The following is a 24,977-nucleotide window of genomic DNA, read 5'->3' on the forward strand; positions in this document are numbered from 1 at the left end:
ATCTCATTTAATCTTTGCAATAACCCTGTGGGTATAGGCACTATTGATTCACTCATCAAATGTTTAAGTGCCTTCTAGGGACAGAGGCATTGAGGACACAGCATACAAGAAGGCTGACAAGGTTCCTGCCATCACAGCCGCGGTGCAGTGGGGCCAGTCAAGCCCCAGGACAGCAGACAGAATCATAAACTGTAGCGAGTGAACAAGGAGTCCAGCATTAGAGAGTTGCAGGATGGGATGAGGTTACCAAGAGATGTTTCCGGAAGGAAGGGACAGTGGAATCAAGAGGAAACGTTGTAGAGGGGTGGTGTTGCTCTTGACAGTGCCGTGTGTGTCATCTCCTGTCTTGTCCGGTACTCTTTACATGGGCTTGTTCTCTCCCTTCAGAGTCCATCAGACTCCTAATAGGCAGGCTGCATCTCATTCCTTCCGTGTCCTTCACTGCATCTAGCACAGAACAGATCCCACTAATGTCAGTTGAGGGCCGTGGTGGTTCAGTGGTACAATCCTTGCCTTCCACACGGGAGACCTGGGTTTGATTCCTGGCTAACGTACCTCATGTGTAGCCACCACCCATCTCTCAGTGGAGGCTTGTGTATTGCTGTGATGCCAAACAGGTTTCAGTGCAGCTTCCAGACTAAGGTGGACTAGGAGGAAATCTACTTCTCAAAATCAGCCACTGAAAACGCTGTGGATCACAAAGGTCCTGTCTGCAACTGATAATGGGGATGGCACAGGACCAGGCAGTGTTTTGTTCACTTATGAATGGGATCACCGTGAGTCAGGGCCAACTGGACAGCAGCTAACAACAAAAGAACAAATGTCCGTTGGCACGAATTGATACGTGAATGGATGGAGAAGAGGCATGTAAGACATTCCATCTTCTCTGCAATGTTTTTGAGATTCAGTCGACACGTTTTTTAAATGTATCTTTGGTGTAGAACATCCGTTAGGGGCTTTGGGATTATAAAATGGAAACAAGCCCTAGCCCCCTGCTCCTAAGGAGCTCAGACTCCAGTCCGTAGAGAGCAGAGACAACCATACCCCAGAGTTATGAACAGTCAGCAGTGTAGGTTAACCAGACCCCAGGCACAGAGTCCCTGCCTGAGAGGGCCTCCCTGCTGCCCGACTCCCCACGAGTGCCTCTCGCAGTCCACAGGGTCCCTGGGCCAGGCTTCTCAAGGAGAGAGCCGCACTGCCGAGGGCCAGGCCTGCCCTGCAGAGGGTGAGGGAGGGCCGGGAGCAGGTCAGAGAGGGGTGTGTGCAGAGGCTGTGAGTGGGCCTGGGAAGCACGCTCCCCGGTAGCAGAAAGGCTGCAGCAGAGAAAGCAAGCTGCTGGCAGGAAACCTGCTGGCTTGCCCTTCTCTCTAATGGCGTCATGCAGAAACCCAGGGTTTGGGTGAGTGATTTCCAGCCCTCTGCCCTCACCCCCTGCCTTTTTGCTCACGTAACGTTTGTTCATAGATTAAGAAATGCGCGTTGTCCCAGGTGAAGTGCATGTGGCCCTGCTGCAGAGTTGCACGGGTGATGCTGGCCTTTGATCGAGCTCTGTCTGTGTCTGTCAGAGATTTGTAGACACAACGTCATTAATAACAGCACATATTTTTACAAGTTTACCTCTGCAGCTCTCCCCTGCCCCCACCCTGGGCTGGAAATCATAGCTTCTTTAATGTCCTGCTGGCTGTGTGAAAAACAGGAATTTATGTAACAAGCCCTGCGCAGCAAACCTTTTCCTGTTCGGAAAAAAATATTTTAATTGTTGGCAAAGTTAGGAGACAGCTCTGTTACTCAAAGAGCGACCTGAAATGTCCCCTCACAGAAATATGTAGTGAAACGTTTTGATAAGTGAGGGGTTGCTGTGGGCTTTTTTTTTTTTTAAAGTTAAAGGAGTGAATTAGTGTATATTTCACTGAGTTAGTGAACATCCCTTGAACTTTTTAAAGGGTTCGTCATTGCATACGCTGCAGCCTAGGTGGAACGCTCCCAGTTGCAGACGATCTGATACCATCATCATCACATCTGTTGTAGGGCTGCCCCACCCCTCCCCCAGCTCAGTGCAGAGAACCAGGAAGCTACTATCTAGGATGGTCTTTCTTCCCCCTTTATCATTAACCCAGTGTGACAGGGACAGGAGTCAGGCTTCCTCTCCTCTAGAGATTTCATGGTGGCTTATCTGTGCCTCCATTGTGTTGGAAGAACAAAGCTGTTGTGATGGCGCATTGTGCAAATGGCCAGACTCTCCCTGTACAGCACGCCTTTCGGGGTCAGAGGACTAGGGCTTGCCAAGGGTGCCCCAGGGGCAGGCTCACTTCCTTCAGGAGGAATTTAGACCGTGGTTTGCTGGTGATAAAGACAGTGGATGTGGCCGTGGCCCTGTGAGCAAGCAGTGTTGTGGTCGTTAGTCGCCGTCGAGTCAGCCCCAGCTCACAGCCACCTTCCGCGTGAGAGCAGGGAGCTTCACCCACTGCTGTGCCGCTTTCACGACTACTGACGCGTGTGAGCCCGTCGAGTCAGCCCCAGCTCACAGCCACCTTCCGCGTGAGAGCAGGGAGCTTCACCCACTGCTGTGCCACTTTCACGACTACTGACGCGTGTGAGCCCGTCGAGTCAGCCCCAGCTCACAGCCACCTTCCGCGTGAGAGCAGGGAGCTTCACCCACTGCTGTGCCACTTTCACGACTGCTGACGCGTGTGAGCCCGTCGAGTCAGCCCCAGCTCACAGCCACCTTCCGCGTGAGAGCAGGGAGCTTCACCCACTGCTGTGCCACTTCACGACTGCTGACGTGTGTGAGCCCGTCGAGTCAGCCCCAGCTCACAGCCACCTTCCGCGTGAGAGCAGGGAGCTTCACCCACTGCTGTGCCACTTTCACGACTGCTGACGTGTGTGAGCCCGTCGAGTCAGCCCCAGCTCACAGCCACCTTCCGCGTGAGAGCAGGGAGCTTCACCCACTGCTGTGGCGCTTTCACGACTACTGACGCGTGTGAGCCCGTCGAGTCAGCCCCAGCTCACAGCCACCTTCCGCGTGAGAGCAGGGAGCTTCACCCACTGCTGTGCCACTTTCACGACTGCTGACGTGTGTGAGCCCCTTGTTGTGGCTGTTGTGTCAGGCCATCTCATTGTGAATGTGCAAAACTGTTTGTAACCCGGCCCCATGGGATAGTGGGCAAACCAGAATGTGGGGGGACATTAGGGAAATGCAGTACTCGGCCCTGGTGGCACAGCGGTTAAGTGCTCAGTTGCTAACCGGCAGGTTGGTGGTTTGAACCCACCCAGCGGCTCTGTGTGAAAAAGATCTGGAAGTCTTCTTCCATAAAGACTAAGCCAAAACCAAAAACCAGACCCCTTGCTGTCAGGTTGATTCCGACTCCTAGCGACCCTATAGGACAGAGTGGAACTGCTCCGTAGGGTTTCCAGGGAGCAGCTGGTGGTTTCAAACTGCTGGCTTTTTGGTTAGCAGCTGAGCTCTAAACACTGCGCCACAATTACAGCATAGGAAACCCTATGGGGCAGTTAAGTTTGTCCTACAGGGTCACTATGAGTCGGAATGGACTTGACGGCACACAACAACAACAGTACTTGGCCTCTTGCAGGCATTCTTGTATGGACTTAAAAATGAAGCCTCCCAGTTCTCAAAGATTGTCTTCAGTTGGTTCCTAGGTGGGAAGGAAGAGGTGCTCTTGGAAGCTGCCTGCTCACACTTTCCAGCACGGATGCAGCTGGTCAGTGCTGTGTTCGGTCTGCCTTTGCAGTGTGGACCGGCAGAAGCTTGTCCCATAGCTGGGTATTGTAGTCCTGGGGCAGAATGTAGCCTAGAGGGCCAGAGGGCGTTTGGAAGTGTGGGTTTTTCAGCCTGCGGTGTTGGGTCTTACTCTTGACTTTTGCATCTCCTTTTAGTGGTGAGGTTCTGTCTGTATGGGAGCATTGGCCTTGTCGTGCTGTGTAGGCTCCGCCCTGGCACAGCGATTGGCGTGCAGGCATCTGGCCTGAGGATGTGGGTGTTGTGGCTGCATCCCCGGCGACCGCAAATCTAGCCAGAGCCTTCGTGGTCGGGGAGAGGTGCTGGGGGTACCGAGGGTGCTCTGTCAGCTGGCCCTGGCACCCAGTTGGTAGAGGAGGCCAAGGAAGTACAGGGGCAATGCATACAGCCTGACTCCTGAGGGAGCCTTGGCACCCAGACTCTTGCCTCTGTCCTTGGGAGCAGGCTGAGGGCGCTGAGGTGGCCAAACGAGCTGATGTCACAACTCTGTCATGTGCCCTGGACTGTGCTGCGTACAAAGATAAGAGGCTAGGTCCCTCCTTCCTAGGAGCTCAGGGTTTCCCACTTTTCTTTTTCCAGATGTGTCCCAGAGTCTGTCCCAAATGCTGGAAGTCTAGCCACATGTTCAGTAGGTGAATCAGATTGGGCCTTCCTCAGCCTGTAGCCTAGCTCTGGTGTTTCTCCTGAAGCTTGGAGGACTGTCTCTGGTCCCTTCGCCCTGTGCTTGGAGTTGTGGGTTTGTGTTTGCAACTCCCTGTGCTCCTGCCCCCACCCCACCGATGAGCTATGGAAGCAAGGCTTGGAGCACTGTGACTTGTGCCCCTCAATTGGGGTCTCACCTCCTTCTCTGTGCCTGCTTATACTGCCAGGCAGTGCCGAGCAGCATTTTACAGAGGGCATCTCACTTAAACCACTAACAACCCAACAAGGGTCCATCTGTTTTACAGATGAGAAACTGAAGGCACCTGGGGGCTGAGCAGCTTCCCGAGGTTATATAGCTAGTAAGTAGCATAGCCACTTAAATGCTCACAACCGGTTATTTTTCTTTAATAGTCATGGTCTTAGGAGTGTGTGTGGCCCGTTAGTCACGCAGCTTTACACAGCAGATTGAAGTCTCACACTCTTTGTATTCTTCATCAGCTCTTCCTCTTCCATGTTGTCTGTTTTGGGGGTAGCGTGTAACCCCGAGACGTGGTGTCATGCAATTAGGTGGTGTACACTCCTGGTTATTGGTGGGGGGTGGGGTAGGAGGGAGTTGTTGAATTTAAATTTTTCTTTTTTTGGCAACTCAGCATTCTAAAATAAAAATATAACTGTGTTTCTTCTATTCAACTATATTTGCCTAATGGGTTTTAAAGGTGTGAATGAATCTAGATCTTAACTAACTTTCGGGCTTTTAGTTCTTTAGGAGTATATTTTGCCTCATTTGTTTCTTTTCCATGATCATGTGGGCCTAGTAATATGAAAGTTTTCACTTTGTGTAAATGGTGTATGTGTGATCCGAAGAGAACTGGCAGTAGTTTTAGGGGTGGCATTGTGGGGTAAAGGACCTAGATTTACCCTAATAAAGGTGGCTCTTGCCCTTGGCTCTGGAGAAATGACCTTTGTAGTAATTGGGGTGCTTTTGGTCTGGGACTTTCAGGCCACACCTGAGAATCTGTGCTGCTGAGTGGGGGCTGGCCAGACCAGAGAAGACTCATTTGGGAGGCTGATAGAAAAAACCCTCAGGAGGCATGATTCAGCTTATCATGCAAGACTGGCTGATAACAGCCTTGAACGTGGGACTCTTAGAGAGCTTCCTGATTGATGAGGACATCATTGGGAACCCTCGCAGATTATGTGTCTCTCTGTTTGTATCCTTTTTGGCTGTAATAAATCTGTAATTGTAAGTATGGTATGTATACCCTGCATGAATTCTGTGAGTCATTCCAGTGAATTATCCAAGGAGCCAGCAGGTCAGAAAGCAGGGTGTGTGGACTCCTGAGCTTGTTTTGTGGCTGCAATGTTGACACGGTAGTGAGAAATGGCTCCGAAGTTGTGGCCGGCAGGTCAGAAGATTGGGCTATGGTGTGGTCTCCTCAGACTTGCAGCTGGCATCTGCCTATTTGGCAGTCTGATGGATGGCGTCCTTTTAACTTGTGAGTTCTGACGTAGCTCCAGGTGGCTAGAGTCAGAGAGTACTGTGGGGGCAGCTGGCAGTGAGAATGGAGAAGTGGGGATGGGAGGACTTGATTGATCTCCACATTTGGGGGATTGGATTTATGCAGATCCTTATAGCACAGGCGTGGAAAGGAGTTCCATGGCACTGATGTGGAGTAATGTTTGCATAGCATTGTAGCTAAGCACAATTTATGTGGTTTTAAAACTGACCCCTATAATTCCCCCATAAAATTTTCTGTAAAAAAAAATCTTAAGGTGAAGGTGTTTATAGTAATGCTTGAGGGCAAGTGATGGCTCAGTGGTAGAGTTCTCACCCTCCATGTGGGAGACCTGGACTTGATTGCTGGCCAGCGGACCTCAGACCTCATGTGCAGCCACCACCCATCTGTCAGTGGAGGCTGGCATGTTGCTGTGATGCAGCCTCCAGACTAAGACAGACTAGGAAGAGAGTCCTGGTGATCTCCTTCCAGAATCAGCCAGTGAAAACCCTGTGGATCACAGAGGTCTGATCTGTAACCAATCACGGGGGTGGCGTAGGACTGGGCGGCATTGTGTTCCGCCGTGCATGGGATCCCCATGATTTGGGGGTGACTCAGTCGCAGCTAACAATAACAACATAATAATGCTTATTTAATTTTGCCCCCTCATTAAGATGGAGAAATTCTTTTTCCCACACAGATTGGAGCTCTTTGTTAGTGAGTTGAGAACCATTGTGATGTTTTACATTGGCTGCTTGAAATCTGTACCATAGACTCTAGCATTTTCCTTGTCTTCTGTTAATACATAGCTACAGTGGATTGTAGGTTTCCCAAGTGGAGAAGCACTATGCCTCTGACATTGCTCTTTTGCTTTACAGAACTCAATTCGTCATAATCTGTCCCTACACAGCAAGTTCATCCGCGTGCAGAATGAAGGCACCGGGAAAAGTTCTTGGTGGATGCTGAATCCAGAGGGAGGCAAGAGTGGAAAATCCCCCCGGAGAAGAGCTGCATCCATGGACAACAACAGTAAATTTGCTAAGAGCCGAGGCCGAGCTGCCAAGAAAAAAGCATCCCTTCAGTCTGGCCAGGAGGGTGCTGGGGACAGCCCTGGTTCTCAGTTCTCCAAGTGGCCTGCTAGCCCCGGCTCTCACAGCAACGATGACTTTGATAACTGGAGTACATTTCGCCCTCGAACTAGCTCAAATGCTAGCACTATTAGTGGGAGACTTTCTCCAATTATGACCCAACAGGATGACCTTGGAGATGGGGATGTGCATTCTATGGTTTATCCACCATCCGCTGCCAAGATGGCCTCTACTCTGCCTAGCCTGTCTGAGATAAGCAGTCCTGAAAACATGGAAAACCTTTTGGATAATCTCAACCTCCTCTCCTCGCCGACATCATTAACTGTTTCAACGCAGTCTTCACCTGGCACCATGATGCAACAGACACCATGCTACTCTTTTGCACCTCCAAACACCAGTCTGAATTCAGCCAGTCCAAACTACCCAAAATACACTTACGGCCAGTCCAGCCTGAGCCCTTTGCCCCAGATGCCTATGCAAACGCTGCAGGACAACAAATCGAGTTACGGAGGGATAAGTCAATATAACTGTGCACCGGGACTCCTGAAAGAGTTACTTACTTCTGACTCTCCTCCCCATAATGACATCATGACACCAGTTGACCCTGGCGTGGCCCAGTCTAACAGCCGGGTCCTGGGCCAGAATGTGATGATGGGCCCTAATTCAGTCATGCCAACCTATGGCAGCCAGGTGCCTCACAACAAAATGATGACTCCCACCTCCCATACTCACCCAGGACATGCTCAACAGACGTCTGCAGTTAATGGGCGTGCCCTGCCCCATGCTGTAAGCACCATGCCTCACACCTCAGGCATGAACCGCCTGACCCCGGGGGGGAAGACACCCTTGCAAGTGCCTCTGCCTCACCCCATGCAGATGAGCGCCCTGGGGGGCTACTCCTCTGGGAGCAGCTGCCACGGCTATGGCAGGATGGGCATTCTCCACCAGGAGAAGCTCCCGAGTGACTTGGACGGCATGTTCATCGAGCGCTTGGACTGTGACATGGAGTCCATCATCCGGAACGACCTCATGGATGGAGATACTTTGGATTTTAACTTTGACAATGTGTTGCCCAACCAAAGTTTCCCGCACAGTGTCAAGACGACGACGCATAGCTGGGTGTCAGGCTAAGAGTTAGCGAGCAGGTAAGTGCGCCCCAGTATCAAAAGACCTTCTGAAAATAGAACTTAAAAGAGAGGAGCACAGTGCCTTGCGTCTTCAGTGGTTAGGTCTTTTTTGATGTCAACTCGCTGCCCCTTGTAGAGAGGTGTCTTTTATCATTCATTCTCCACCCTTTTTGCAGCTTATAAATTTTCCTTTTGAGCTTAAACCTAAGGAAGCTTCCTTTAACTGCTTTGAAGATTTTCTTTTGACAGTTAGGTGGCTGTATCTCTTTAGTAACTCTGCAATAAATGAATGCATTTGGTACAAATCAAATGCTGGACTTTTTTTTTTTTAAGTGGAATTTTCCCCCATTGAATGGTTTCAGAGCTTTTGAGAACGCTCTTAGCATGTTTCCCCTCAGTATGTCTGTCACTATAATATCTTAAATTGAATTGATTTTTAATTTGGCTATATTTTCATTGTGTGTGTATGTGTTTTTTTTTTTTTTTTTTTTCCAGGCTACACTTAAAAGTACTTCAGATTGTTTGACAGCAGAAACTGAGAGAAGCAGCCCAAAGATGCCCTTCACCCCTCCTTTTAGTTCTCTTGATTAAAAAAAAAAAGAAAAGAAAAAAGTGTTCCTTTTTTCCTTTCGTCAGACTTGGCAGCGAAGACACTTTTCCTGCACAGGATGTTTGCCCGATGTTTGCAGGTTATGTGCTTCTGTAGATAAGGACTGTGCCATTGGAAATTTCGTTACAATGAAGTGCCAAACTCACTACACCATGTAATTGCAGGACAGACTTTGAATCTGGTGTGCCCTCGCTTTTTGTATATAAGCAGTAGATACAGAATTGTATTTGTGTGTGCTTTTGTTTTTTTTTAAATACCCATTTGGTCCAAGGAAAGTTTATACTCTTTTTGTATACTGTGATGGTCTTCTGTCCTTGCTAAGTTAAACTCTGGTTTGTACTACCTGTGTCTGCTGAATGGACGAATCACAAAGAACCAACATCTCCCGTCTGCCACCTCCACTGAACAGCTTTAAATCTGTTCACGTCGCCACATACTTTGTATGAAAACCAAGTAGCCTGTTACCAATCTGCTGAGTTAATGGACTTGTCAAACTCTTTTTGGGGGGGGGGGGGGAGATTAAATGCCAGCCTTGTACAGGTCTTTTCTATTTTTTTTTTTTGTTTGTTTATTTTGTTACTTGCAAATTTGTACAAACAGTTAAATGGTTCTAATTTCCAGATGAATGATTTTTGATGTTATTGTTGGACCTTGAGATGACTTTTGGAATAGATACTGAACTGTAATGTTTTCTTAAAACTAGAGTCTACTTTTGTTACATAGTCTGCTTGTAAAGTTATGGAATCATGGGGATTCGGGGAAGCGTTCATAATTTCCATTTTGTATTTCCCACTGGATTAGTTACTAATTTTATACGTGCTTAACTGGTTTGTATGCTTTGGGATGCTAATTGGTGATGTTTCTGAGTAATCTTAAAATGTTGTAATTAGTACCTGCATACTCAACATTTCTGGCCCTTTTAGGACAGGAGAGTGATGTATAGTTATGGACACTTTGCATTCCATGTTTAGGAAAACTTAATATGTTTTTATGTGTGGATTTTAAAGAGACTTCGTCTGCTTCAGTTACCATGTTAGCTATGCACAGTGCATAGAGCTGAGTAGTCTGGTGGGCGCCAGTGTGCAGCGTCATTCCCACCGTTCCTGCAGGGCCTCATCATGTTTGTGGAGCAGAAGGGAGAACTGCGCCTCAAACAGTGCTCTTTCCCAAACCAGGGGTTTTTCTCAACTTGACCTTTGAGTGGAGCTTCGGCAAAGGTTTCCCTTCGTGGTTCTTGATTCTCTGCTCTTATTTTGGTCTAGCGGAGGTTGGTTTTGTAGCTCTGCCTGGAAGAATTGTATCGACACTCACACTTGATCTCTCTTTCCCTTTGTTCTGCAGGTTATTTAGCCGTCGTGGAAGTTTTCAGCTGAAGGAGGGGAGGGAATTTTAAAATGGGATTTGTAGAATGTTTTGTATTCATAAGTGCAGTTGGCTTTTATTACCATACTCAGATGGAATAGAACTTGTTTCAAAATTGGGGCAATTAATTTGAAAACCAGCGCAGCAGCTGTAATTTATACGTTTTGAATTTATTTTAAAAGCCTTAGCTTAAGTTAAGAATTTGAGACTTTTTTTTAGCCTTTAGCAACCTAAACTATAATTGAGATCATTATGTTTTAATACTTCCAGTTACGTGTAACTGACAGACCATGTTAATTGGCTTAGCATCCCGTTTAATCCTTCCGCAGTTTCAGATCATATGGAATGCCTGAAGTCAGCTCAGTGAAAGAGACGGGCGCACAACCACGTTCTCTGGCCTTCTGAGAAGCCTCTGACACCTGTGTGCTTGGCACACGTCATGCCTGCTTTGTCTTTCATGTTAATTGCATCTCTTTTGGCTGGTTTCTCTTACACATTTAACAAGAACAAAAGTGTTCCTGATAGATTTCTACAGTAGGCCAGCTCTACTGTAAGTAGAATGAAAAGTGAAAATTGAAATTTCATTAAAAAGCCACCTCTAACTACCTTCATTGTTGGCCACTCCAAAATAAGACTGGTTTAGAAACCTTAGTTGCCCTCAGCAGCACTTCCTGCGAGTGTGATGGAATTGTCGGTGCCAGAGCACGTGTGTTCTCCTTTCTTTCACCACGTCCCTTCTCCCTTACGCGTCACGCCCCAGGGCCCCTAGTCATTCGTTAGAAAGGCAGCTACGGCTCAAATCGCTGCTTCAGTCTTACTACTTCATAGAACGGCTTTTAAAAAGATGCTTCTCTCTCTTGAGTCTGTATAAATATCTTTTGGGTTTTTTTTTTTGTCACCAAATTTTTCTTGGTGTTGATGTTCTAACTGAACCCCAGATAAGCTCTCTGTGGGATACAGTGAAGTCCTGTGAAAGGCAGTTTGTCTATTTTGAAAGCAAACATTATGCGGACCTCTGGTGATTTTTTTTTTTTCCCTGTAAGAATACTGACTTTTGGTATAATTAGCATATCAGTTGTTGTAAATGATTGCTTTGTGGAACGTGCAAATGATATCACCTATGCAGCCTTGTTTGATTTATTTTCCTCTGGTTTGTACTGTTATTAAAAGCATATTGTGTTATAGAACTATTGAAATATTTTAAATATAAAGATGTATTGTTTTCGTAATATAGCTGTATGGAAAATATTTAGGTAATAGAGGCATTACTTGCAAAGTTCTGCTTTGACAAACTGACAGAGTCTAAATGACTTAGCAAGCGTTGTATCCCGGGAAGCAGGAGATCAGTGGAACATCCCAAGAAGAGGGCAAGGACACTTACCACGGAAACAGTTCTCCACAAGTGTAAAATAGTCCTACTGCTAGATAGATGTGACCACTACTTCGCCCCCTACTCGAAATCCTTGTATTCGGCTCTAAAGAGTCCTTAACTTACAACTGATTTTAAATGAGAAGTTTCTCTTGTGGTTTTTGTTGGGGAGTGATCATTAAGTAAAAGGAGCAGTGTGGCTTATGCAGACACAACAGCCTGGATGGGCATCCCCCTAAAGGTGTGAGGCCAGAGATGGACACGGAGTCCCAGCAGGACGGTGTCCCACTCGCACATTGAGCTCCCCGAGTTAGTCACAGTGCAGACTTCCTGTTGCCATACTCTGCGAAGTGCCTGATGGTGATGATGGTGTGCTTACAGACACAAGAACAATCTTTGCTGTTACTGTACAAAGCCATAAATGTACATAAATTATGTTTAAAATGATCTGGTGTCCTTTTTTTCTAATTGTGTAGAATAAGCTCTTTACTAAGTTTTTTTTTGCTTTGTTTCTTAATGTCAGCCACAATGCCATGGTTTATTCATGTCTAGCATTTCCTTTGGTGGAAAGGGAAGACAATTCCACTGGGACCAAATCTCAGCCCCTTGAGATATGAAGAAGAAGTAAATCCCTGGTAACGACCAATTCTGGATGACTTCGTGTTTGGAATGCCCACATTCCAGGTGTCTACATCCAGTACAGTCATTACTAGGGTTATTAAACCTCATGTCAGAACAGACTCTACTGAAGGTGAGAATGCCTTTGGGCAGTTAGGTCCCGGCTGGAGAGTGCGGAGCAGACACTTGGGGTGTGCGCAGAGACCAAGGCCCTCCCACACACCTTGCTGAAGGAAGGCGATTGAGTACTGCTGTCAGTGACCACAGATTGGAGGTTTGTATGTTTGCCTGAGGAGTGAGCTGGGACTGACATTGTTAAAGTGCATTTTCAAGCCCCAGTGAAGCCCAGTCTTGTCTTACTTCTGACCATTTTCTTAGACAAGCCAGTGAATGCTGGAATAGCAAGGAAGTAGGTTATTCTAATGTTTACCACTTTAGACACCAGAGGGCTAGTCTAGTTTCAGGCCTTCCCCCCTTCTAGCAATGGAACCCTTTCTTTAAAAGCCACAGGCCTCAGAACAAAGAGTGCGGGACAGACTAAGGCACTTCACTCCCAGGCCCTAGGGCTCATCTAGTCCAAATGTGGAAAATGGCCTTGCCCCCTGCCTGCAGCCAGAACTCCAGCTGGCTGGCTCCTTTCATAACCCTATGTGCAGAGGACTGTGCTTCTGCTGTCATTTCTTGAGACCAGTTCCCATGTTTCCCCCCCAGCAAGGTTTTCTGATCAACCGCATGGACAGGCTTGCTGCTTAACTGCGTGATGGGAGACGCTTCCTTCCTCGGACGCTGTCTAGGCCCCTGCTGTGACCAGAGGGATGACAGTAGACTCAAGATGTGTACCTAGGATTGATTCTTGACCAATGAACCAGCCACACTGGAGGACTTTGCCTTGGCTGTTGTCTCTCCGTGTTCGAGTTGACCTGTAACAATGACTGTGCCAGTTAAGCCTACACTGGTGGTTGTGTTAGGTGGGCGGAGGGCCTGTCCACTGTGTACTACGTGGCAGTTTCTGAAGTAGAAACCGTCACCTACACATTGAACTTCCTGTCACCTAACAGTGCGCATTAAAGGACCACGAGCTTGCATCTGAGCTGGGCAATGGCCTCAAATCAGACTGTATTCATGGAAGGTTTCCTTATTATCATTTATTTTTTAAAAATCCTGTTGATAACTTGCATACATGAACTCGAAGATGTTTTCATGTTTAGAGCTAAAGAAATAACTGGAAAATGAGTAAAATTTCTGATGGAAAGAGAAGGAAGGGAGTATGCTGGGATGAAGAAAGGAGGGAAGCAAGTAGCTCTGGGGGATGGTCAGCAATGTATCAGGAATCCAGATGTAAAATGGAGGAGAAGGTTAAGTAAGCACAAGGTCCTTGGGTTCTCTGACTAGAGGAAACCATACAAAGAGGAGTGAGCCTCTACTGATTAAGAAGAGAACTTTAAGTTTTTGAAGATAATTGAAGAGAGGAAGCTTTCTGGGCTGACAAAGTCAGCAGCAGTGGCCTGGCTTTGACAGTACAGCTGTCGGGGGAGGAAGCCCCATACTGAGAGGGAGTCCCTGGGTGGTACCAGTGGTTAATACATTCAGCTGCTAACCCAAAGGTTGGAGGTTCGAGTCCACCCAAGAAAGACCTGGAGGTGTTCTTCCAAAAAATCAGCCACTGAAAACCCTGTGGAGCACACTTCTACTCTGACACAAGTAGGGTCGCTGTCTTAGTCATCTAGTGCTGCCATAACAGGAATACCACAAGTGGGTGGCTTTAACAAAGAGTTTATTTTCTCACAGTCCAGTAGGTTACAAGTCCAAATTCAGGGAGTCGGCTCCAGGGGAAGGCTTTCTCTGTCAGCTCTGGAGGAATAAGGTCCTTGTCCTCAATCTTCCCCTGGTCGAGGAGCTTCTCAGACGCAGGGACCCCGTGTCCAAAGGGTGCGCTCTGCTCCTGGTGCTGCTTTCTTGGTGGTATGAGGTCCCCAACTCTCTGCTTGCTTCTCTCTCCTTTCATCTCTCGAGAGATAAAAGGTGGTACAGGCCATACCCCGGGGAAACGCTACCTTGGATGAGGGAGGCGACCTGGGGTCGGAGTGGTGTTAGAGCCCCACCCTAATTCCCTCAGCATAAAATTACAATCACGAAATGGAGGACAACCACACAATACTGGGAAGCATGGCCTAACCAAGTTGATACACACATTTTTTGGGGGGGACATAACTTCAATCTATGACAGTTGCCATTGAGTCAGAGTCAACTTGAGGGCAACCAGCTTTTCCTACTGAGAAGACATTTCACCTGTTAGGAGGGGAGAAAGGAGATTGAGGGACGCTTTCTTAGACTGATAGGTGGCAGGGCACTGCTTCCCACCCACCCTTCCATCCCCCATGAACTCAAAGGCTGAATGAAATTTCTTGGTGTTAGCATATTTATCATATTCACAACATACTCCAAAAATGGAAGTGTCGTCTGTGTTAGAAGCCAGTGGTGGAAGGTAGACGTTTACACCGTCCGAGAAGATGGCAGCTTTGTGAGGGCTTGCTTATTCATTCTTTACATCTCTTCCTTCTGTGAGTGCCAGTCCCTCGACAACCAACTCGGAGAATTCCCACAAAACTTTAAAGTTGTAGATGGTAGTGTAGGTGCCGTGCTGGGTCCTTGTAGTTGCTGGACTTTCTGGAGATGTTCTTGGGGCTGTGACATTACTAGAGTTGTTGCCTGAGTGAGATGACCTTAGATGAGGTGCTGGCTAGGAATAGGGCTCACGGTGGACTTGTAAACCAGATGTCTGCTCCTGATTAATCGGGATAGTGGGGAGGTCCACCTTGTATGTTAGTGCTTGGCTACAGAACAAGCCAGAGACGTCTGTTACTTGGTCTGCATGGGTGTCGGGGACACGTGGGGTGCTGGCAGAGCAATGGCCGCTTCTCGTGCTTGGACAGTGATTTCCCACCGAGAAGGTAAAATGAGGACACCTGTGCTACCTGCCTCAAAATTTTGACGTGAGGATTAGAGAATGAAGTCATGTCTGCAGATGGCTTCCTGTGTCAGGGAGAAGCTGTACGGACAAGTTGGTGTTGGATTAGGAATAGTAGGCCTTGTGGATTTGCTTTCTTAGTGGGGCCTTTGGACTCTCGGCATTTCCCTATCAGGATAAATGGGAGAGGTGTTTGTTCCTGTCTAGCTGTTTTCTACGTTCCTGTTTGCTGCCATTCACCTCTTCAGAAGGGGAGCGGGTGGACAGTTTACCAGACCCACACTATAGAATAGAGTCAGTAGGCCTCTCGGTAACTCTACAAGTACTATCAGTGAGTATGCTGCAAACCTATTATCTGCCCAACACAAAGCAGTTGTCATAGTTATTTCCCAAGAAGGTCCACTACATGTACCTGTACTGAGGCAATTTAGAGGCATTTTAGCTTGCCTGACCTTGACCTCAGCCTGTCACCTTCACCCGGAAGACTCCGATCCACGTGTCTTCCTGACTGTCGAGAAAGGAGGAGAAGATGAGATGGAAACCCTGTTGTTGAATGGGGCCACAGTGGTGTGCTGGAGCCAGATCGTACTGGTTCATGAGAACAGATGATTAAATTTCCAGGAATTATGGGAGCCAGTTTTAAACACAGCCATTATTAAAAATTGTATCGGCTTACAATTAAGTAAATTAAGAACAAAGATAAAAAATACTCAAAACTCACTTCCTAATTATTCTACTACATTTTCCTCTGATGAGATAGAAACACCTGCTCTTGAGGTCTGTCTTATCAGTGTGGTGGCAATACTGTATAACGGTGTGCTGCTGCTAGAGCTGAGGCAGAAACGTTTCTGTTTAGTGAGTACAGTTTGAATGAGGGTGAAGAACAGCTTAGCAGTAGGTAGATCACATGTCGGTTACATTTACTGAGAAAACACGTGTGTTGAGAAAAAGGATGGGAATTGCAGCCACATGTCGACTACAGAGAAGAGTTCAGCAAAAATCAAATGCATTCTGCTAGAATTGATTGGCCATATGGAATTTGTAGTGAAGAGCACTGTATATTCTATTATTCTTAAATTGCATGCTGCCCATCCTTTATAGCAGTACAATTTATAATAATAAAGTATTGTATGTGTACACAGGCACACATTTTTCCCCACAGAGCAGGCTGTTAGCACTTACCCGCACACCACTGACTGGGGTGAGGAAGGCATTTGAAGGACTGGCGGTTTTGACGACACTGGAGAACAGGTAGGATGGGAAGGAGGAAGCTGTGGTTAGAGACTGGAGCAGCCCAGGCATGGTCATGGCAGTGGGTGGCTGGTAAGAAGTGGAGGTGAAGTGGTCAGGGGATGATGAGGCCTGAAGACTGGAAGAGGCATGCCACCCAAGGGAAAGAGGAAACCTAAAGTCCAGGTGCTCAAGCTTTCAATTTGGGGGCAAATCCAGGAGCCAGGCAGGTAGATGCCAGTGATAAGACTACCCAGTGGGGTTAGCCTAATGCTGTAAGTATCCACAGAGAAAGGGTGTTTTGCGTGAAGGTGGAAGAGGAAGAGTCTGGAGCCAGAAAAGGAGTACAGGAGGATGCCAGCTCTGCACTGGGAGCTTCTTTGTCGAGTGAGGATAATTGCACCTACTCACTGGAGTTACTGAGGGAATTAAATGGCCTGAGTTAAGCCCCCAGCAGGGTCTTTCACATAGAAAATGCTCAAAAAAGGGGGGAGGGGCGGCCAAGGTTTGTCCTAGACAGGCTGTTTATGCCTGTCATCTCAGCCCAGTTATTAATAGCTCCTCGTGTCACTGCCAAAAATGGTAAATTATATGGTCACTGTGTTAACAAATCACTGCCTTTTATTAATTAGCTCCTAGAAAGAACCGTCATCTCACAGTGGATGTCCTGAGAGCCCCCCAGGGGGTGAGAGGGCTCAGGCCTTCCTGGAAGAAGCTGCTGGGGACTGAACGGTTATTCTTAGAAAGGTGTCCAGGTAACACAGATTAAAGTTTAAACTCCTGAGAATGGCATACAAGGTCCTGCCCAGCCTGCCTTTGCGTTCTCTTCCTCGGCGTTGTACACCAGTCCACCCAGCAGCCGTTCCCAGCCATGCTCTTATGCCGGAGACATGCTGCAATGTTTCACCTTCCGTGTTCATCAGAGTCAAGCTCAAAACTTTCCCCTACCTCTCAAGTTCACCCCAACCCCTTCTATCAGAGTAGCTGCTCTTACAGGTCAGCTGTTTGAGTTTTAGGACTCTTTTTTAAAGTACAGGCAGGTGTTTGTGGTCAGTGCTGGCTTCTCCCTCAATGGCAATCCTTCCCAGAAGTCTAGAGCCAGGTCTGACTGACTTAGGTGACCCTAAAGCAACTGGCCAGTGTGCCTGACCCCAGGCGTAGCCAAAGGCGTTCCTCCTTGGTGAGCCCGTTCCTGCCAACATTCCAACAAACCAAAAGCAGACCAAGAAGCCCAAAGTGTTTCCGTGAGTCTGGAGCTGCCAGGCACATTTGCCAACCTAGGAAAATACAAAGGCAAGCAGGAGAGATGACCAATGATGAAGTGCCTAAAAGAGGTCATTAGCCTTCCCACAGCCACCCCAGCCCTCCCCACAGGCTGCAAAATCCTCCCTTTCCATATAGCTTTTTTCTGAGCCCAGGATACATGGTCTGTTCCTTTGTTGTTTTTGTTGCCATCAAGTTGGCTCAGGCTCAGTGGCCTTATGTATAGCAGAACAAAATGTTGCTGGGTCCTGTGCCATCTTCATGATTGTTGGCATGTTTGGGCTCCTCTTCTTGCACTGTATCGGGCAACAGTCTGTTGTGATCCAGAGGTTTTCTTTGGCTAGTTTTCCAAAGTAGATCGCCAGGCCTTTCTTCCTAGTCTGTTTTAGTCTGAAAGCTCTGTTGAAACCTGTCCATCATGGTGGCCCTGCTTGTATTTGAAATACTGGTGGCATATCTTCCAGCATCACAGCAGTGCACAAGCCACCACAGTAGGACAGACTGACAGACACGTGGTGGTTCACTTAGCACTGCCAAAATTGCCATTAACAAGACTGAAATTTGACCAAAGACAGTTAACCCACTTTCCTGTGGAAAGGGTTGCATGTCTATGGAAACAGCTAGGTTGTGCTAATTTCAGAACAGTTATATCATCTCGGTTTAAAACAAAACAAAACTTGTAGCCTTTAATAAGATAGTTGCTGATTTGTTTTCAAAGGACCTCACCTGAGAAGGCCATAGACATGGTCATTTGTAATTTTTGCCCCAGTTACTGTTGGGGACTGGGGTATCTGTGTCCCTCCCACCAAATGGGATTGGGTAAAATGTGTAGGTTCCATGTTCTGATTTGTTAAAATATTGCTTTGAAAGGAAAATAATTCATTCTACTTTACTAGACCACCAACATTTTTCTATTTCAATTCACCATACTTGCCAAGACAAGACTTGGTAAAAAGGAAAGATGTTCTCTGAAGTTAGGCAATTCTCTTTAGAAATAATTGGAAAGTTGTGATAAACACCCCCTGACTAGAAAATTCCTTTTATTTGGTGAACACATCTTAGGAGACCTCAAAAGTCCTTGGAGCTCTGTGGGTTATATTTTAAATTAAAATTATCTCTAATTTTCCATTTCCTTTCTGACCCCCCTTTTTTTTTTCTGTCTCAAATAATTGGTGTTCTATTAGAAGCATGGCCTTAATTGTCCGAACCCTGGAGAGGACTGGCTTGAGGGCGTCAACAGCTGTATGGACTCTCGTGTAACTGTCACGTGCCTTTTTCTGGAAACAGCAGTCTGAGCAATTGTCTTTTGTAAGAAAATCACATGATAAAACAATAGATGACTAGCAATAATTCTGTTGTCACTTAGTTACTGGCAGAGCAGGGATGGGGGAAGATGTAGAAAAATGCGTTCTTGGATCCCATCCCATTCCAATCTGCAAACCCTCCCGAGTAAATCAATTCCTTTATTCTCTCTGGGCAACTAAAAAAGGTTTCAGAGTGTTTCCAGCACTGGGCATTCTACGTGGCAATACTTTTGGAGGCTGAGTTACCTACTTTATTCAAAGAGTTGGCACAAAAACTCAGCCATTTTCCACGTCCTAGAGCTGAGTGATGGAGAAACTGATAGGAATTGAATGAATGAAAATTCAGCTTTTATTGTGGACAATAATACTCCCTCTGGGATTAGAATTTCCTAACGTATTTTCAGCAAAAGAAGCTTGAGTCAGCTTGGGACCCAAAGGTGCTGTTTAGACCTCCACCACTCAGTGTTTTGGGATAAAGCCTGGTGTGTCCCCACACAGGAGAAAGCTTCAGGTTTGTTGCCACTTGAGGCTGAGACTGCCAGCGTGTTGGCCCAGGGAGGCCTCCTGTAGCCTTTTAGATCCCAGAGAACAAAGGCCCCAAATACCAAGTTTAAAAGCAGTCTGGCTGGTCACAAAGTATGTTGGAATGGTGTGTTTCTCTGCAAAATGAGCTTCTGCTTTTTCCAGAGAAGTTCTAAGACTTGTGGAGGAAAAGCTATAATTAAGAGAAGTGGATGGATTATTAGGAAAGGCTTTTTATTTGACAGGTTTTGTGATTTTAATAGCACTTTGCCTTTGTAATGCATTCCGTCAAACGATGCCAAGCGCTTCTGCCAATGCTCACTCCTCAGGCTCCCTTTGAAATGGGAAAGGGTAGAGCAAACCCAATGACCAGGTACCACAGTTGAGTGTAAAGTGTGCACATTTTCTGTGGGGCAGCCGGGGAGGGGGAGTTTATTTTCCCGAGAACCCCAGGGAACCACCTGTAAGGGAGCCTCATAAGTCAGACGCAGTGTTTCTCAAAGTGCCAGCCACTAAGCATGTGCAACAGAACTACTTGGGAAGATTTGTAAAATGAAAATCCTGGCTCCCCTCCCCAGACTTATGGGATCAGAATCTGGGGCGGGGGTGGGGTGATGGCAAAGGCATTTGAACTCTTCTAGGTGATTTTAATGAACACTAAAGTTTGTGAACCACCACCTGTCTACGGAGATGCTGTAACCCTTCCTGCTATTCATTCATTCATTTCAATAATTAAATATTTACCTACCGTGTGCCAGATCCCATGCAGAATGCTAGGGCACTGTGTGGTGAGCAGGACGGACACATTCTCCACCCTCCTGAAGCTCCTGCCCCTCTTCAGAAGTGTAGTGTGGTGTAGCACAAAGATGTCATGAAGTAGTACTCTTTAAAGAAAGTCTGCTTGGATCAAGTCCCTGGGTGGCGTAAACAGTCAATGCAATCAGCTGCTAGCTAACTGAAAGGCTGGCTGTTAGAGTCCATTCTGAGGTACCTCGGGAGAAAGTCCTGGCAATCTACTTCCAAAAAATCAGCCGTTGAAAACCTTGTGGAGCACAGTTCTACTCTGACACATGTGGGGTCACCATGAGTTGGAGTTGAAGGCAACTGAAAACTTGGATCACACCAGTACTAGGCTGATAACTGGCCATAAAAAAAAAAATCCCCGTCACCCGTCAAAGGCTTTTACCTGCCTGACCTGCTTGTGAAGGAGCCCTGGTCGCATAGTGGTTGGCACTGGACTAATAACTGATAGATCAATGGTTCAAAACCACCAGTGGCTCTGTGGAAGAAAGATGTGGCAGTCTGCTTTATAGCTTTGGAAGCCCTACGAGGTTGTCATGAAACAGCTCCACGGCAGTGGGTAACCTGCTTGTGGGTCCTGAGTCGGTGAGGCGAACGCTTACTGTAGGTGCTTAGGGCCTCTTGCCCCTGCCAGCACAAAGACCGATCCCTGAAGAACACTCTGGACTGGCATTAAGCAGTTTGAGCTAAGAGGCTGACCAGAGTGACCAAAATGCAAAGGGTCTGTTTTCCACTGGAAACGATGGATTCATTTATTTTTAAAAATAATTCAGATGCAAATTAAAACTACGATGAGATTCCATCTCACTCCAACAAGGCTGGCATTAATCCAAAAAACACAAAATAATGAATGTTGGAGAGGCTGCGGAGAGATTGGAACTCTTATACGCTGCTGGTGGGAATGTAAAATGGTACAACCACTTTGGAAATCTATCTGGCGTTATCTTAAACAGCTAGAAATAGAACTACCATACAACCCAGAAATCCCACTCCTCGGAATATACCCTAGAGAAACAAGAGCCTTCGCACAAACAGATATATGCACACCCATGTTTATTGCAGCTCTGTTTACAATAGCAAAAAGCTGGAAGCAACCAAGGTGTCCGTCAATGGATGAATGGGTAAATAAATTGTGGTATATTCACACAATGGAATACTACGCACCCATAAAGAATAGTGACGATTCTATGAAACATTTCATAACATGGAGGAACCTGGAAGGCATTATGCTGAGTGAAATTAGTCAGAGGCAAAAGGACAAATATTGTATAAGACCACTATTATAAGATCTTGAGAAATAGTAAAAACTGAGAAGAACACATACTTTTGTGATTACGAGGGGGGGAGGGAGGGAGGGAGGGAGAAGGTTTTTTATTGATTAATTAGTAGATAAGAACTGCTTTAGGTGAAGGGAAGGACAACACTCAATACATGGAAGTTCAGCTCAATTGGACTGGACCAAAAGCAAAGAAGTTTCCGGGATAAAATGAATGCTTCAAAGGTCAGCGGAGCAAGGGCGGGGGTTTGGGGACCATGGTTTAAGGGGACTTCTAAGTCAATTGGCAAAATAATTCCATTATGAAAACATTCTGCATCCCACTTTGAAATGTGGCGTCTGGGGTCTTAAATGCTAACAAGCGGCCATCTAAGACGCATCAATTGGTCTCAACCTACCTGGAGCAAAGGAGAATGAAGTACACCAAGGTCACACGACAACTAAGAGCCCCAGAGACAGAAGGGGCCACATGAACCAGAGACCTACATCATCCTGAGACCAGAAGAACTAGTTGATGCCCGGCCACAATCGATGACTGCCCTGACAGGGAGCACAACAGAGAACCCCTGAGGGAGCAGGAGATCAGTGGGATGCAGACCCCAAATTCTCATAAAAAGACCATACTTAATGGTCTGACTGAGACTAGAGGAATCCCGGTGGCCATGGTCCCCAAACCTTCTGTTGGCACAGGACGGGAACCATCCCCGAAGACAATTCATCAGACATGAAAGGGACTGGACAGTGGGTGAGAGAGAGATGCTGATGAAGAGTGAGCTAATAATATCAGGTGGACACTTGAGACTGTTGGCATCTCCTGTCTGGAGGGGGGATGGGAGAATAGAGAGAGTGGGAAGCTGGCAAAATTGTCACGAAAGGAGAGACTGGAAGGGCTGACTCATTAGGGGGAGAGCAAGTGGGAGTATGGAGTAAGATGTACGTAAACTTATATGTGACAGACTGACTTGAATTGTAAACATTCACTTGAAGCTCAATAGAAGTTAATAAAAAAAAAAATTCAGGAGAGAAGCCACTCATCATGCAAGATCTTTGAAGGACTGTATACTGGACCCAGTTGTTCCCACAGAGATGAGCTTACCACAGGGAGCTCTGTGGGCCTGGCTGGGCAGACATGGCCAAGCCTGCTGCAGGGCAGAGAGCAGGGACCAAGGCCGTGCTGTCCTGGGGGGGGTCAGATGCTCCGTGGTGATCCACACTGACACTTCATCTGGGTTGTGGTGGCAGACTGAGCGCTGTTCCACACGAGGGAATGTTCCGGATCACTTAAAGCCACCGCCCCTGTGACTGCCTAGACTTTTCCTATTTTGTTTGTAAAGTGCCCCAAAAGTAGGACATAAAACTTTGTGGCAAAAAGAGCCATACCCAATACAATGGGACCTCTCCCGATGACTCAGGGCAGGGTTGTCGTTCGGAGCGTTTGTGATTAAGTGGAGGTGGTGTCCAGAGATGGCCTCGGGGCTGTTGAAGTGCATCTGTCTCTCTCTCTTCTCCTTATTGTGGAAAATTTCAAACTAAGCCAAAGCAGAGAGAGTAAATAGTATAATGAGCCTCCATATACTCATCACTCAGTTTGAGGAATTATCAACTCATGACCGCATTTGCTTCATATAGCCTCACCCTGTATTATTTTGAAGAAAATCCCAGATATCATATAATTTCATCTGTAAGTATTTCAACATATATCTCTAATAGATAAGAATTCTTTTTATAATTTTTAATTTTTTAGGTATAATTTGTGATCACTGAAATGATCAGAACTTGGTTGTACTACTCAATCAAATTGACAACCGCATATCAAGATAACGTTACATTTTTATCATTCCAGAAGACTCTTTTGTGCCCCTTATCCTTCAACTCTCTGTTCTGAGAAGCAACCACTGATCAGAATTCTATTGTCATCAGTTGTTTTTGCCTGTGCTGGAATTTCATATAAATGGAATCATACAGTATGCACTTTTTTTACCCCTGCCTTCTTGTGCTCAGGAGCCCTGGTGGTGCAGTGGTGAAGTAGTACAGCTGTTAACCAAAAGGCTGGCAGTTTCAATCTACCAGCCACTGTTTGGAAACCCTATGGGGCAGTTCTACCCTGTCCTGGAGGCTCGCTCAGAATTGGAATAGACTTGATGACAATGGGTTTGGTTTTTTTAGTTTTCTTTTGCTCAACGTAATACTTTTGGGGTTCAATCATTTTGTTGCATATATTAGTACTTTGGTACTTTTTATTTTTGAGTAGTATTCCATTGTATACATATGCCAGGTTTTTGTTTTTTTAATCCACCCTTCTGTTGAGGGACATCTGGGCTAGTTCTACTTTTGTATTATTAGGAATAAAGCTGCTATAAACATTCTTATAGAAGGTTTTTTGTGGTCATCTATTTTCATTTCTCTTGAGTGAATACCTAGGAGTGGAATTGCTGGATCACAGGTAGACGTATATTTAACTTTTTAAGGAACTGCCAGATGATTTTCCAGTGTGGTTGTACCAGTTTACACTCCTACCATTAATGTCTGAGAGTTCTGGTTGTTCCATCTCCTCACCAAAATTTGATATTTTTAATCTAAAAAGCTTGAATTTTAGCCACTGTGTGTAGTAATATCTCATTATGATATTCATTTGCATTTCCTTTATGATTAATTGCATCGAACACTTTTTTATGTGTTTACTGGCCATTTGTGTGTCTTCTTTTGTGAACTGTCTCTTCAAGTCTTTTGACCATTTTTTAATTGGGCTGTCTTTTCATGACTGAGTTGAAGGAGGTATTTATCTATTCTGGATACAAATGGTTTATGAGATAGAGGTGCTGTGCATATTTCCTCCAAGTCTGTTATGTATTTAGTTTCCTGACAGTGTCATTTTATGAACAGTAGTTTTAATTCTGATGGAGTCCAATTTATCAGGTTTTTTTTTTTTTTTTTATGGTTTGTACTTTGTGTCTCCTCTAAGAAATCTTAGTGTAGCTCTATATTCTCTTCTAGTAACTTTCGTGTTGAAGCTTTTGTTTGTGTCTGTGGTCCATCTTACATGGATTTTTGTATATAGTTGTTTCAGCACCATCTATGGAAGAGATTTTCCTTCCCCTCGAGATTTCTTTGGAGCTCTTGTCAAAAGTCATTTGACTAAATATATGGAGATCGTGATTTCAAAACAAAAAACAAAACATGACCACAGTACCATTATATCATATTAAAAAACCTCGATATTATCAAATATCCAGTCACTACAGTGTTCAGATCTTCCCAGTTATTTTCTAAAATTTCCTTACATAATATATTATGCTTATTCAAATTAGAATCCAGACATCCTTCATATATTGTGATATATTGATTTCATTGATTGGTCTATAGGTTCTGTGCCCAACTTTTTTTTTTGTTGTGGTTTGTTGAAAAAACTGGGTCATTTGTCCTACAGAGTGTCTACAGCCTGGATTTTGTGAATTGTATCATCATGGTGTCATTAAGTATATTTCTCTGCCCCTGTATATCCTGAACACTAGTAGTTAGCTCTAGAGGCTTAATGGTATTAAGG

The 24,977-nt window shown here is 46.0% G+C and overlaps 1 protein-coding gene across 1 annotated transcript in view; it reads left to right on the top strand.

Moving 5' to 3' along the window:
• Positions 1 to 11,898, top strand: part of FOXO1 (forkhead box O1) — a 111,546-nt gene extending 99,648 nt beyond the window's left edge. Inside the window, exons 2-3 of the mRNA XM_064270196.1 lie at positions 6,774 to 8,128; positions 8,606 to 11,898. Of these exons, the coding sequence (XP_064126266.1) occupies positions 6,774 to 8,114 (1,341 nt within the window). The 3' untranslated portion in view covers positions 8,115 to 8,128; positions 8,606 to 11,898. The remainder of the gene's footprint in view (positions 1 to 6,773; positions 8,129 to 8,605) is intronic.
• The last annotated feature ends 13,079 nt before the right edge of the window (positions 11,899 to 24,977 follow it).

Source organism: Loxodonta africana, chromosome 17 (assembly GCF_030014295.1).
Source record: "Loxodonta africana isolate mLoxAfr1 chromosome 17, mLoxAfr1.hap2, whole genome shotgun sequence".
Taxonomy (NCBI): domain Eukaryota; kingdom Metazoa; phylum Chordata; class Mammalia; order Proboscidea; family Elephantidae; genus Loxodonta; species Loxodonta africana.